The sequence below is a fragment of the Jaculus jaculus genome, chromosome 17 (genome assembly GCF_020740685.1).
Source record: "Jaculus jaculus isolate mJacJac1 chromosome 17, mJacJac1.mat.Y.cur, whole genome shotgun sequence".
NCBI lineage: Eukaryota > Metazoa > Chordata > Mammalia > Rodentia > Dipodidae > Jaculus > Jaculus jaculus.
Genome location: NC_059118.1, coordinates 59,491,846 through 59,507,445, shown reverse-complemented (window position 1 = coordinate 59,507,445; position 15,600 = coordinate 59,491,846). Strand labels below are relative to the sequence as shown.

Below are 15,600 nucleotides of genomic sequence, written 5' to 3'. Positions count from 1 at the left end.
TGCAGTCTCAGGGTGGTCTCGAACTTTCTGCACTCCTACCTCTACCTCCAGAGTGCAGGGATTAAAGGTATGCGCCACCATGCCCCGGCTAGGACATTTAAAATTTAATTGTACAAGTTCTCATTCAAAGCCTTTCTTCTGCTTTAGTCAATGCTATAGAATTTAACTTCATCCTTTTTGATCATTTATTGAAGAGCCTCTTTTCATTGCACACAGAAAGACACAAGGCCTTCGCAGGGTCTTCAGGAAGAGGACGTGAAGGTCCAGGATGCTTTCTGGGTAACAATCGGGTTCACTTTCTACTCTCCCAGTTATCTGTAGCTCTGAGTTCTAGATGGCTTGGTATCTGTGGTAGCTCAAGCCCAGAGCAGAGAAATCTTTGTTGCTTCCTCACTGATCACCCAGGATCCCACCACCGTTTGGTAGGAGCAGACGGTACTGAGCAGAGCAGATGTAACGCCTGCGCTCTGGAGATTACGGGCTGCAGAGGGCCCGAGGGAGCGCCAGGTGGCCCCAGTCATGGAACCAGAAAGGAAAGGGCAGGGCAGATGCACTGGGCCTATGCTAGATAATGCGTTTCTGGAACAACTCCCTGGAAAGGGGATGTACAAGCTGAGGCCTGCGGGGAGCCAGGCATGCGCACAGTGCTAAGAGCCGGAGTCTGGACATTCAGCCATCAGTGCAAAGATCCTGAGACGGCCTTGCAGACTAAGGGGGTGAGAGGAAGGCTGGGCAGAGTCACAAGCAGGCAGCGGAAGCATGAGCTTTTGAGTTAGAATAGCCAAGTGTGAATCCCACCTGAGTGAAGTTTGTAATCATCCCCAGGTACTCAGCCAAGGGCTCAGGGTAGCGGTGATGATAAAATGGGAACACCTGCCATCAAGAGCTCAGTCTGGTGGCTGGGAAAAAACAAACCAACCCATTTTCCATTCCATGGAGTAATTGCAAGTGCTGCTTCCCACTTACATCAGTAATACTACGTGGGCGTTTTGAGCTGTATGCAATGAAATACCTCCTTGCAAAAGTAGTATTATGCAACATCATTTAGCCTATAGGAGTGAACTAGACTTAAAAAATAATTTAGGGCTAGAGAGATGGCTTAGTGGTTAAAGATCATGCCTGCAAAGCCAAAGGACCCAGGTTCAATTCCCCAGTATCCATGTAAGCCAGATGCACATGGTGGCACATGCCCTGGTGCACCCATTCCTGCTCACTCTCTATCTGCCTCTATTTCTCCCTCCCTCCATCCCTTCCCCTCTCTCTCTCTCTCTCTCTCTCTTTCTCTCAAATAAAGTAAATAAAAAATTTAAAATGTTTTTAAAAATTATTTGAGAGAGAAAGACACACACACACAGATAGAATGGTGCACCAGGGCCTCTACCCACTGCAAATGAATTTCAGACTTTAGGGCTATTCCTTTTTTTTTTTTTTTTTAAACTGAGAGAGAGAATGGGTGCACCAGGGAGCCCTGGCACTCCCATCCTTTATCTCTCTGGTGCACACGTGCAAATGAATAAAATAAATTTTAAAAAGACTGTAGTATAAGTAGTCAAGGGAATGTCTATTCAAACAAATTTACAAATATGTCTGGGTTAATGCTCAAGGGGCAAAGATCAGTTATAAGCACTATGGTCAATTTGTACACTTATCAACTTCTATTGTATGTAATTATTCATTTAATTTTCTTCCCTATATTATCATTTATGTCCCTTAATGAGTGGTCCCAGGCTTGAGTGTTTTTGATGGTTTAGAAGTTACACCATTTCTGGGTGTCTCCACCTATTTTTTAACTGAAGTACAGTTTTCCTTAAGTCAGTGGTCCCCGAACTTCACAAGACCCAAACGCCACCCACCACTGGTGCAGTGACCCCATATCACAGGTGAGAACTCCTACCTGAAGCCAGTGGAAATGGCAATCATTTCTGTTGACTAATTGTCAACAGATTTATTTTAATATTTGGTAGTTTGAAACAACTGTCTTACTGTATATTATTCTATGCTGATTATTATTAAATGTTTTTTATTTGAGGGAGAGGCAGAGGCAGAACAGGAATGGTCACATCAGGGCCTCTAGCCACTGCAAACACACTCCATATGTATGCACCACCCTGTGCATCTGACTTACGAGGGTCCTAGGGAGTTGAAGCTGAGTCCTTTGGCTTTGTAGGCAAGTGCCTTAACTGCTGAGCCATCTCTCCAGCCCTGTATTTATTTATTTATTTGCTTATTTGCAAGCAGAGAGAGAAAATGGAGAGGGAATGGGTACACTAGGGCCTTTTCCAGTGCAAATAAACTCCAGATGTATGTACCACGTTGTGCCACTGGCTTTTTGTGGGTACTGGGGAATTGAACTGGGGTCAGCAGGTTTTGCCAGCAAGTGGCTTTAACCATTGAGCCATCTTCCCAGCCCCTGCATTGTCATTGTTGTGACTGTTACTATTTGCAGTGATGGAGTTGAAACTAGGGCCTTACCCATGCTAGGCAAGCACTCCTGAGCTATATCATGAGCTCAAAAATTAGAATTTTGGGGGCTGGAGAGATTGCTCAGTGGTTAAGGCACATGCCTGTGAAGCCTAAGGACTAAGGTTTGATTGTCCAGGTTGCACCTAAACCAGATGCACAATAGTGGCACATGCATCTGGAGCTCATTTGCAGTGGCTAGAGACCCTGGCTTGCCCATTCTGTTTCTCACTCTCTCCCTTTCTCTGTCTCTAACAAATAAATTTTAAAAAATAAAATCTTTAAAAACAATTAGAATTCTGGCTTGGTGGTACTGGGAATGGAACCCAGGATCTTACCCATGCTAAGCAAATGATCTGCCACTGAGCTACATCTCCAGCTCAGATGCAATTATTATTTCATGTTACTGTAAAGCAAACGTGCTTGGGGGAAATTAGGAAGTCACCAGCTGTCACGTTTCCAGCTCCAGTCACTCATTGCCAAGGCATCCCGCGGTAAAGGGGTGCGGGACATAGAAGATTATCTTCAGCAGCGAGCGGGCCACTTGCCTCAGAAGTACAGCCATCGTCTGCTGCCGGACCTCGACAGAGGGATAAACCAGGCGAGTGAGTGGTTTTGGGAGCCAGAAGCACGGATGCATGCTTACCTGTGCCACTGTGAACTGAGTGTGCTCTAATTCTCAGGAACTGGACGGCAATAGATTCCAGAATGTTTCGGTGCTGCTGAGGTGTGTGCAGATATTCTTTGAGGATGATCTGGAAGAAGAGGAGCCCTTGCTGATTCAGCAGGGTCTGATCCAGAAGATAAGTGTCATGTGATAACTTGTAAGGCTTTGGGTAACGCACGCATGCACACACACTCACTCTCTCACACTCTGTGTGTGTCTCAGGGTTGCTCAGTGGAAGAGCAATTCCCAAACTGCAGGCCTATGTGAGGGGCTAGGGGATGGCGGACCCCAGCCGCTGAAAAGGAACTCCAGACACATGTACCACCTTGGCCATCTGGCTGATGTGGGTTCTGGGGAATCAAACTTGGGTCTGTAGTCTTCACAGGCAAGTGCTTAGCTCTGAGTTATGGTGCAGAGATGGACTTCCTTCCCTTGGGCTGCAGGGAGATCTGGTGCTTTAATCTAAGGCAAGTGTTACTTAGAACAGGACAGTAGCTTTGGGGCATTGAAGTACAATCACTGTCCCCTGGCCCCAGTGCGGGGAGTCTGGATTTCCTGGATGGAAGATGGGTCCCCCCCTTTCTTCCCCCTCCCCCTTCCTTCCTTCCCCTCCTCTCCCTCCCCTCCCCCTTGCTCTTTCCCCCTCCTCTCCCTCCTCCCCTCCATCCCCCTCCCTTAACCGCTGGGCCATCTCTCTAGTCCTCTATTTTATTTTTTTGAGATAGGATTTCACTCTGTAGTACAAACTGGCCTGGAGCTCACTATGTAGCTCAGGCTGGTCTTGAACTTATAGCAGTCTTGCTGATTTATTCCTCCCATGTTTGTTTCCTGCGGCTTGTTTCTCAGAGGCAAGATTCCCCTGTGCTGGGTAGTTTCACTCATGCTTAACCACTCCTCCTTGTCCCCTTCATGTGGCTTCGTGGTGGCAATCCTGGCCACAGCCTCCCATTGTTGCTGACGTGTGAGACACACTCTCTGCAATGCTGCAGTGCTTTGCCCATCGCCTGACGGGTCCTGGGTGGATAGGAGGCTCCACAGCAGGCTGACTGGAATATTGTGCGATGGGAGGAGGCTGCAGGGTGTCTTCCCTCTAGGAAATCTCGCTGAGTAGGTGGAACTCAGTCCCGCGTGGTGCCATCAGCGTCGCCTCTTCTGTGTACATAGTTTCCTGGTTTGAAAGAATGATGGACTTTCTGACCACAAGAGGCCTCGCCTCAGACCCACTGCTGACCAGCGCCATAGAGGACTTGTTGGATTCTGTGCTGGTAAGGATGAGGGTGTTCTGGGGCAGGGAGGATAGCGCCATCAGTCAGGGGCAGGAATCTTCACATAATCTATACAAATTCAGCGTTGCCTTAGGTTATTTCATTTAAAAAAAAAAACACACCTTTACTTTTGGGGCTGGAGAGATGGCTCAGTGGTTAAGGTGCTTCCTTGCAGAGTCTAACAACCTGGGTTTGATTTCCCAGTACCCACATGACCAGATGCACAAAGAGGTGCATGCATCTGGACTTCTTTGTTTGCATTGGCTAGAAGCCCTGGCATGCCCATTTTTTCTCTCCTTCAAAATAAATAAAAATTTTTTTTAAACTTTTGCCAGGCGTGGTGTTGTATGCCTTTAGTCCCAGCACTTGGGAGGCAGAGGAAGGAGGATTGTTGTGAGTTCAAGGTCACTCTGAGACTACATAGTGAATTCCAGGTCAGCCTAGACTGGAAACTCTACCTTGAAGCACCCCCCCAAAAAAACTTTATAACATGTGATCTTGTTTAAAAAATTATCACATTTTATGCTTAGAATACTGTATAAGAAGAGACTTTAATATACATTACCAATGGTATAGGCAACTAGAAGTCATTTATTTAAGTGAAATTTTTTGAGGTAAAGTCTTACTCTAGTCCATACTGACCCAGAACACACTACAACCTCAGGCTAGCCTCAAGCTCACAGCAGTCCCTCTGACCTCAGGCTCCCGAGTGCTGGAACCCAAAGGTCTGCACCAACCACACCTGGTTTTCAAGGTCATTTTTGATATTCAAATACATTATTCACCTGATTGCAGGTGATGTGCCTATTTTAATAAAGTGATGGAAACTCTAAGGAGCTTCCGCAAAGATTCTTCTCTCTCTTTCTCCTTGAGTCTCTGTGATCGAAATGGTTTGTCTAGCGCTAACCACTGGCGCTTCTCTTCATGTCATTTTGACTCACTGCCCTCTGTAAAGAGAAGGCTGTCTTTGCTCAGCCGCTGTCCACTAGAGAACACTAGTGTTTTTCGCTAATGTTAGTGTGTGATGCTGGTTTTAAACTAACGCGTTGTGTCTTTTTCTTGTTACTAGATCATTTCCAGGAGAAGCAGTGAAGGTGAGCATGTTAATGGTTACCAATTGGCTATTAGCTTCTTGTTCATAGAACATTTTGGCCCATTGGGAGGAATGCTGACACGGCGTGCGAAGCAGAGCAGGCGAGAACGTCCCCTTGCGGAAACGCATTCTGTCATAGCGAGGGTGCAGAGACCCCGATGCATTTCATTTAGCTGCCCTTGTCAGTGTGCCGCTACCCTGCTTCCTCTGCTCAGGCAATGACATGGGAAGCTGTTCTGACATGCCACACCAGTGACAGTTTAGCTCTAAGGGCTAAACCCCCACCAGGTTCATGTGCTAGAGACCCCTAGGGTGGCCAGTTAGTCAGTGGTAGTTAGGCGAGCACCTTAACTGCTGAGCCATCTTTCCAGACCCCACTTTATATACGTATAAATATACATATATATATACATACACATATGCATACACATATACATATACATTTGTTGTTTTCTGAGGTAGGGTCTCAGTGTAGCCCAGGCTGACCTGGAATTCACTATGCGGTCTCAGGGAACTCTCAGCAATCTCCTCCCTCTGCCTCCCCAGTGCTGGGATTAAGGGCATGCGCTACAATGCCTGGCCCCCACTTTATATCTTAATATGAGTACATAAATGAAACTGTAAAAAGTAGCCTATTTAGGGCTGGAGAGATAGCTTAGCAGTTAAGGTGATTGCCTGTGAAGCCTAAGAACCTAAGTTTTCAATTCCCCAGAACCCACGTAAGCCAGATACACAGGTGGTGCATACATCTGGAGGTCATTTGCAGTGGCTAGAGGCCCTGGAATGCCCATTCTCTCTATATATATGTCTCTTTCTCAAATAAATAAAATATTTTTTAAAGTAGCCTATTTAATCATAAAATATTATCACATACCCTGCTGTTTTCTAACATATAAGTAACTGTTAATATTTCTTTATGTGATTGAAACAAACGTTTTTTTTTTTTTTTTTTGGTTTTGGGTCTCACTCTGGCCCAGACTGACCTGGAATTCACTATGGAGTCTCAGGGTGGCCTTGAACTCACGGTGATCCTCCTACCTCTGCCTCCTGAATGCTGGGATTAAAGGCGTGCACCACCACGCCCGTTTTTTTTTTTTTTGAAAACAAACATTTTTAGTAAAGATTTTATTTTCATTTATTTATTAGAGATAGATAGAGGGGGAAGGAGAGAGGGGGAGGAATGGGCACATAAAGTGGGGTCTGGAGAGATGGCTCAGCAGTTAAGGCACTTGCCTAACTGTCCAAGTTCAATGCCTCAGTACCCACATAAAGCCAGATGCACAAAGTGGCACATGCATCTGGAGAATCGCACCTGGGTCCTTAGGCTTCATTGGCTTTGCTTTAACTGCTGAGCCATCTCTCCAGCCTGAAAACAAACATTTTACGTAAAAGTTCCTGCTTCTGTTACAGATATTGCCTTTTTATAAAGCAGACAGGTAGGGAGCACATAGAAACAGCAGCGAGCTCTGGCCTGACCTGCACTTTGTTCACGGCTCACTCTGGACAGAAAGGTCGCTTTTCCTCCAGTCATGGTGATCACCGTGAAGTCACATGGTGTGGGTCCTACTGTTGCTGTCCTTGGGGGGCATCAGTGTAAAACAAGCCCTTCCTGGCCCAGGTGCTCTGAAACTGGAAGCAGGCTGTAGCCTGTCCCTTGCCCACCCTCTGTCATTCCCGCCCTGTGTGCGGTTTCTGCTGCTCCCAGGGTGGGCCCCTTCCTTAAAACTCTTAAAACTGTGCTTGCAGGCACCATTCAGATGTTGGATTCCTTGATATTTAGCTTGGGATTTGTGGTGACAGAAGACACTGTGAGCCACCTGATACGACAGGAGGTGAGTCTTGACTCAAGGAACTTTCACACTTGCTCCAGAGACCTCGGAGAGGTCAGACAGACATTTTCATTTCATTTGTTTTTCCCTCCACGCATAAATCTTTCAATTCCTGGAAGGCTCTGAGTACTTTGAACTGCATTTTGGATGTCACGCCCTGGGATGAGAGGAAAAAGCTGTCTTTGGCAGAAGGTACCCAGCGCCTTATGTAAGTAAGCTTGTACTCCCTCGTGTGATGACCCGAGGGCAGCATCTGTGTAGTTATCTCTCTCTCTCACTCTTGCATGCTAGGTTGAAAAGACAGAAGATAAAAGGGGCAGGCTTGAGCTAGGAAGATGGCTCAGTGGTTAAATGCACTTGCTTATAAAGCCTGTTGACCTGGGTTCAATTCCCCAGGACCCACGTAAAGCCAGATGCACACAGTGATGCATGCATCTGGACTTCATTTGCAGTGGCCAGAGGCTTTAGCATGCCCCCCTCCCTCTCTCTATCTCTCTCCTGCACACACAAATAAAAATATTTTTAAGGAGGACAGGCTTTGCTAGGTTCTTTCTTAATAGTACAGGTTTTTTTTATTCTTTTGCATTAAATTTGTGAGGCAAAATGTCTTCTCAGCATCTAGATTTTTTTACTGTGAATGTGAGGACAGACGCCGGGGTCACAGCTTGGCTTCAAGTCCTGGTTTTGCCTCTTTGATTCCATGTGCATGAACTCCGTCTCTGCCTCATTGTAGCTGTTTGCCTGGAAGATGGAGGAGCAGTCGTGGTGGTTGTTGAGGTTAAGTCAGGCAATCCACTTAAACTAGTTACCACATTTGTGGTAGAGAGCAAATGTGCCAAGGTTGCCAGCAAAACCCAGAAGGCAAAAAATTCATACTACATTTCAAGTGACAGATTTTTGTTTTCTTGAGCTTTAAAATCTTTTATTTTAATTAAAATTTTTAAATGACAGAGAGAATGGGCATGCCAGGGCCTCTAGCCACTGCAAACAAACTCTGGACGCATGCACCACGTCATGCATCTGCCTCTACATGGGTACTGGAGAATCAAACCTGGGTCCTTAGGCTGCAGTTTTGACGGCACACTTGTGGCTACATAGATTTCAGAATGTGATATTTGGAGGCAAGTCAGTTTTTAATATATTATGACAGGAAAAGGGGGAAAGCAGTGCTCGGTTTTGAAATCTGAACCTAAACGTGCGTGAACCGCTAGCCAGGAAGAAGGGCACCATGCCTTCCGTCCCTCAGGGGCCACGCAGCCACGGAGCGCAGGGGAGCCCCGAAGAGGTGACCAGAGCGCGCGCTCCTCGCCCTCCTCTGGACCAGTCCAGTGGGTTGCGCAGGCGTTATCCCTGAAGAAAGTTCTTGAATACACTTGTGAGTTCACTACTCTCTGGTGTGTTCAGATGTGGAAAGCAATGGACTAAGGCTTCCCCCCCAAGTTCTCAAACAAATCCTGTGGTCATGTTGCCTTGTCTGGGATGTTCTGGACTTCTTGTTGAAGGGAAAACTTAGAAACATTAGAGGAATTGGGGCAGCAAGTAGCTTCACTGTATATGCTTTCAGAGGTTTATTTGATGCTATCAGATTGATGCATTTGTTATAAGAAATTGAATGACTGGCCGGGCGCGGTGGCGCATGCCTTTAATTCCAGCAGTGGGGAGGCAGAGGTAGGAGGATCATGGTGAGTTCAAGGCCTGAGACTACATCGTGAATTCCAGGTCAGCCTGGACTAGAGTGAGACCCTACCTCGGGGAGGGGGATTGAATGACTGCTGGGTTTCTTAAAATCTATTCTTTAAAATTTTTTTATTTATGTGGGAGATAGTCATAAAAAGACACACACACGGGGGGGGGGCTCTGTGCATGTGTGGGGGGTGCGCCAAGGCCATTGCAAATGAGCTCCAGACACACGCACTGTTTTGTGCATCTACCCTGACGTGGGTACTGGGGAATCAGACCTGAGCCACCGGGCTTTACAATCAAGTGCCTTTAATCACTGAGTGATCTCTCCAGCCCACAACAAATCTGTTTTTTTTTTTTCTTTTGGTTTTTCCAGGTAGGGTCTCACACTAGCTCAGGCTGACCTGGAATTCACTATGGAGTCTCAGGGTGGCCTCGAACTCACAGCAATCCTCCTACCTCTGCCTCCCGAAATCTATTTTTAAAAATGGGAAAATGTGCCGAGGACAATGTACATACCTGTAACAGGAGCTTCTCTGGGGACTGAGGCAGATGGATAATCAGTTCAAGGCCAGCTTAGGCTGAATAGAGTGAAATTTTCTCAAAATGACAAGGGCTGGGGATATGGAACATTTGGCCACCATGCACGTGGAAAGATTTTCAGACATTAAGGTAAGAAAATCCAAAGGGAAATGTACAATAAAATAGTTTCATCCCATTATACCTCTAAATTAACTTGATCAGTTTAAAATCAGATCACCCATGCTATAGAGGTGCACAGGATCAACTGTCATTTCCCTCAGGTGTCAACTGCGTAGAAGGACCCACATGGCCATAGGTTATAAAATTCTAGGACGCCTGGGTTAGAGGCTCACCCTGTCATTCTAGCACTTGCAATGGTGAGCTAGTAGGATTGCTCTGAGTTTAAGGTTAGCTAGACCTACAGTGTGAGAGCCTGTCTCAAAAAGAAATTTTTTAAAAAACCTACCAAAACTCTAAAATCCCTCAACCTTCAGGATTGTAGCATTTGATGAGTTCTCAGTGATCACAGAGCTGAATTTTCTTTATCAAAGAATAAAAAAAGAACCTCAAAAACATAATGCATCTAGCTTGTTACTAATAAAAGTCCTTAGAGTTATATTTTAAAAAGGGGAGAGGGTGTCCAGCCCGGCATGGTGGCACATGCCTTTAACCCTAGCACTCAGGACGTAGAGGTAGGAGGATCTCCATGAGTGTGAGGCCACCCTGAGACTACAAAATTAATTCCAGGTCAGCCTGGGCCCGAGTGAGACCCTATCTCAAAAAAAAAGAAGGGGGTCAGTCTGCAGAGATAGCTTAGTGGTTAAGGTGCTTTCCTACAAAGCCCAGCAACTTCAGTTTGATTCCCCAAGTACTCACACAAGCCAGATGCACAAGGTGGTGCATGCCTCTGGAGTTCATTTGCAGTGGCTAGAGGTCCTGATACACCCATATTCATTCTCATTTCTCCCTCCCCCTCCCTCTCTTCCTCTTTCCCTCTCCCCCCCCCCCGTGTGTGTGTGTGTGTGTGTGTGTGTGTGTGTGTGTGTGTGTGTGTGTTTCTGTCTGTATCTGCTTACAAATAAAATACAAAATAGTGAAGAAAATACAACAGATAAGAGTATGTTCAGTATTATTTTAGTATCTCTTTACTCCTACCCATGATCACCTAAACAATTTCAGTATAAAAATATAAGCAAATAATGTTACAAAAGGTACATGTTAAGGGCTGGAGAGATGGATCAGCAATTAAGGCACTTGCCTGTCAAGTCCAGTGACCTGAATTCTGTTTTCCCCAGTACACACATAAAGCCAGATGCACAAAGAGGTACATGCATCTGGAGTTCGTTTGCAGTGGCTAGAGACCCTAACATTCCTGTTTTCTGTGTCTCTTCTCTCTCTCTCTGATTTCAAATAAATAAAATGTTTAAAACATACATATTGAGGGCTAGAGAAAGAGCTCAGTCAAAAAGTTCTTGCCTTGTAAGCATAAGGACTTGGAATTCAGTCCCCCCAAATCCACATTAACTGCCAGATGACGTGGTGAAAACTTGTAATTTCAATGCTGGGAAGACAAAGACAGATTTCTGGAGCTCAATGACCAGCAAGTCTAGCCTAGTTGACTCCAGACCAATGAGACACTGTCTCCAAAAGCGATGGGTAGTGTTCCAGAGAGGGTTCCAAACTGTCCTGACCTCCACATGCACTCCTACACACTTACGTGTACCAACACAAACACATGTGCCCATACACATGACAGCATGCATATACACATGCAAAAGTATCGATCACTAATGTATAAACCTGATTGTTCATTAAAAGGTGTAGTGGCAGCCAGGCATGGTGGCGCACGCCTTTAATCCCAGCACTCAGGATGCAGAGGTAGGAGGATCGCTGTGAGTTCAAGGCAGCCCTGAGACTACATGGTTAATTCCAGGTCCGCCTGGGCCAGAATGAGACCCTGCCTCAAAACAAAAACAAAAAGGTATTATGGTCATTGTGGAGATTCTGATACTGAATTTGAAATATATAATTGATTTTAAAATTTAATACTACTATAGCAAAATTAACCTCTTGGTGTTCATCTTAGTAAAATATTATTTATCTAAATGTTTCAGGAAAGAATTTGCAAGGACAATTTTGACTGTGGGTGGTAAGAACCATTTAGAATTTTAAATACTTAAAATTTCAAATGTTGGACGCATTTTGAGCATGTCGGAACAAAGAATAAATTAGGCTCAAGTAGAAGATGGGAGTAAAGTTTTATTTTTAATTATTTTGAGAAATTTTGGTCTGCTGACAATCATAAAGACTTGTTGGCCAGTTTGGTGACATTTGAGTATTTTGCTAAATTTGTTTCAAGTAAAATTGTCTTAAATAAAAGCACACAGGGTCACAGGTGAGGTCTCCATGTCTCGTCTCCACTCTCCTCTTTGATTCAGATTTGTTTTTTCATTCCCAGACATATTTTGTCTGTTTTGTCTATGTTCATGAATGTCATGCATTATTATTTTATGGGTATAAAATATTACAGACATGTTTTTCTATTGGCCTTATCTGATTGCAGCTTTTTTTTTTTTTTTTTTTTGCCTTTAGAATTATTTGAGATTTGGGCTGGGCTGTGGCTCAGTTGTTAGGGTGCTTGCCTGGCACACATGAAGTCCTGGGTTCAGTCTCCCACACTGCATAAACCAGGTGTGGTGGCATGGCACACGTCTGTACTCCCAGCACGTGGGTGTTTGGGGCAGGAGGACCAGGTATTTCTGCCTATGCTTGACTACAAAGCAGTCTGGAGGCTAGCCTGTGCTACATGCTCATGAACCTGTTAACATGGTTTCATTTTAGTTTCTCTGCTGTGAAAATACTATAATAGGATTTAATTTTATGGTAGAAATATTTTAATGTTAGAACTGATTTGATCACTGCTTTAATATTTCTAAAATACAAAACCCAGATATGCACATCACTTATAAGTTTTTCCTCACAGTACAATGGATAGAGTACAGGGCCTTCCACATACTAGGCAAGCACCCCACCACTGAACTAGTTCCCCCGTTTTCCAAATTAAATATTTTTAAAAAATTTGGCCAGGCATGATACATATAGGAGGAGGAATTGGGGGGCTGAGGTAGGAGGATCATTGTGAGTTTGATACCAGCCTGGATTTCAGAGTGGGTTCCAGGTCAGCCGGGGCTAGCATGAGACCCTGCTTCAAAAGAAAAATAAAAAGTTTATATTCTGTTTTATTGCTCTGAGGTACATCTTGTCACTTTTCACTGGATGGCATGATGCTGATCCCCAAGTTGGAATTTCTTAGAGCAAGTGCTGACTTTGGACTATGTTTTCTGCTGCTTTTGCCTAGACTGACCTGTGTCTGCTGGGTTTTGAATGTCTAGATTACAACCAGCAGACGGCTACCTCTGAGGCATTGTGCAGAATGACAACAAGAACGACGAAGGATGAACTCGTTCATCAGTGGTTTGAGGATGAGGTCCTTGCGGAGGCTTTTAAAAAAATTAAGAATCGGGAATTTGAGACGGTGAGGTTCCTGGCCATAAGCTTATCAGTGTGGTTAGTATTTATTAAAGGTTCTCTCTCAGTGATTCCCAGAGTGTTTGGCTGAGGAGAAGAGTTTGTGTTCTTACATGCGATTGGATTGCCATTTTTAATCTGTTTCCCCTTATCAGTGAAACGATTTGGAGGTTATAGGATCAGATTGTTTGAGTAACTTCTCCCTTTGCTGTGACAAAATGCCTGACACAGCCCGTGTCAGCAGGAAGGTTTACGTCAGCTCACAGTCGGTGGGCACGTCTGCATGTTCAGCGCGCAGGCAGGCAGGCTGCTGCTCGGCTTGCGCCATCCCACCTCAGCCTAATCTAGAAAATTCCTCTGGCATCCCCAGAGAGTTGTTTCCATGATGACCCTAAGTCTCATCAGCGTGGCTCCAGATAGGACTTCTTCACAGGCAATGAGGACTGGAGAGAGAGCTATGTGAATCTGATAGATCTGGGCAAGGAAAATCTATCAGAGAGGGTAGCAGTTTTCAATGACCCCTGGGGGTCAAGTTGGGGAAGAAAGGGAAGGACATTAGCGCCTTGTGGAGAGAAGCTATGACTGGAAGGGGGCTGACAGTGGCGTGCGTGCTCTGGTGGTGAGGGACATCTAGGGTAGTTACTATGGAAGCCATCCAAGCCGCCCCAATTTGCCCTTGCAGTGTCTTTTTGTACTCTGAACCTTCTTCCCCCTCCTCCCCCCTTTTCCTCCCTCTCCCCCTCCCCCATCTGAAAAGAGAGACTTCTCTAACCAAAAGTGAGAGTACCATTAATACATGGGTATGCACATTAAGAAAAGTGCTTTCCAGGCAATTTGTTGAAGATAATATATGCATTTATCCAGACAATGTGTTAATTTTTACAAATGAAAATTTTCATTCCTTCCTTTGAAGGACTGTCGGCAATTTCTCAACCTCCTGAACAACAGACTTGGTGAGCAAAGAAGGTAACTGTGTCTCTGGGTCGAGTGTTTTGAAGGAGCAACTACAAGCGTTTTTTTTTTTTTTTTTTTAATTCTCCTTGAGTTAAGGTCTCACTCCTCACTCTAGCTCAGGCTGACCTGGATTTCACTGTGTAGTCTCAGGGTGGCCTCAAACTCATGGTGATCCTACTTCTGCCTCTCAAGTACTTGGATTAACGGCATGCACCACCACGCCTGGCTCAGCTTTTTCATCTTACTAGAGCATAGCATCTACCTCTCATGGAGTATAGCTAAATGGTTCGTCAATTAAAAACCTAAGGAGAGCTTGGTATGGTGGCTAATGGCCGCCAGCCAGTACTTGGGAGGCTGAAGCAAGTAGTCCTCTGAGTCAAAGAACCAAAAATCAAGCAAAAAAATCCAAAATGCTAAAATTTCTAGAGAGATCACCAGATCTTATCTTCCTAGTGGCTTAGGTGGGTACTGGAGAATTGAACCTGGGTCCTTAGGCTTCACAGGCAAGCGCCTTAACCACTAAGCCATCTCTCTAGCCTCTTTTATGTTTTTTTTAAAATTTTTATTTATTTATTTATTTGAGAGAGACAGACACAGAGAGAAAGACAGATAGAGGGAGAGAGAGAGAATGGGCGCGCCAGGGCTTCCAGCCTCTGCAAACGAACTCCAGACGCGTCCGCCCCCTTGTGCATCTGGCTAACATGGGACCTGGGGAACCGAGCCTCGAACTGGGGTCCTTAGGCTTCACAGGCAAGCGCTTAACCGCTAAGCCATCTCTCCAGCCCTCTTTTATGGTTTTTAAATTGTTTATGCTTTAAAAATTTTTTGACCATGTTTATGGTTTTTAAATTGTGAGGTGTTTTCCAGGGTCTACTCACTTCCCTGCGTTGCTGCATTCGCTGATGCGCACGAGGTATGTTGCTCTTGGTCATGAGGGTGGCATGCAGCACAGTGCCCAGTTAGGATTACCTACTTGGGTCCGACTCTGACCTTAACAAAGGACACTGACTTCTCCTCCTAGTGACCTCAGCTTTCAAACCGGTCAGGCAGTGCCATAATTGGGATGCATTCCCACTACGTTTAAGGGTCTGTTTACTAAGGGATGAAGGGGTTTTAGAGTGCACACTGGCATGGAATCCTTGTCTTACTCATGTCGAGACGGCAGGGAAGGGTGACTCCTCAGCTGCTGCCACTGTTCCTCCGCTGCTTGTCTGTGTAGAACAAGGTGTATGGGCACAAGCTCTGTGGCACCTGAGGGGCACTGCAGTGCAAGGGCTCAGGGCACAGTGTGGGCCCCTGCATTCTTCCTTGGACAGCAGTGTCCAATGCTGACCAGCTTCCCTGTACTCTCTGGATACTTTGGATCCTAGGACATGGTTCTGCATGTTAAAGGGCTCCAACCTTAGCATTGCTGTTGCTGGGTAAAATTTCCAGATTAATCTCACACTCTTGACTTGGGTGAGATTTTCAGAGTGTTTCATTAACTGTTTGATTTGGTCTCAGCCCTTTTTGGTTCCTAGAGCCACCTTCATGATATGCCACGTGCTCCTTTTGTTTAGAGCTATTTTTTTAAGGTACATCTCACTCTAGTCCAGGCTGAGC

At 45.3% G+C, this 15,600-nt stretch overlaps 1 protein-coding gene across 1 annotated transcript in view; it reads left to right on the top strand.

Annotated features, from left to right (window-relative positions):
• The window catches only part of Sycp2l (synaptonemal complex protein 2 like), a 151,259-nt gene that overhangs the window by 5,318 nt on the left and 130,341 nt on the right, over nucleotides 1-15,600 (top strand). Inside the window, 10 exon segments of the mRNA XM_045136368.1 lie at nucleotides 2,924-3,061; nucleotides 3,144-3,267; nucleotides 4,292-4,392; nucleotides 5,462-5,486; nucleotides 7,232-7,317; nucleotides 7,434-7,522; nucleotides 11,631-11,665; nucleotides 12,909-13,051; nucleotides 13,958-14,010; nucleotides 14,866-14,911. Of these exon segments, the coding sequence (XP_044992303.1) occupies nucleotides 2,924-3,061; nucleotides 3,144-3,267; nucleotides 4,292-4,392; nucleotides 5,462-5,486; nucleotides 7,232-7,317; nucleotides 7,434-7,522; nucleotides 11,631-11,665; nucleotides 12,909-13,051; nucleotides 13,958-14,010; nucleotides 14,866-14,911 (840 nt within the window).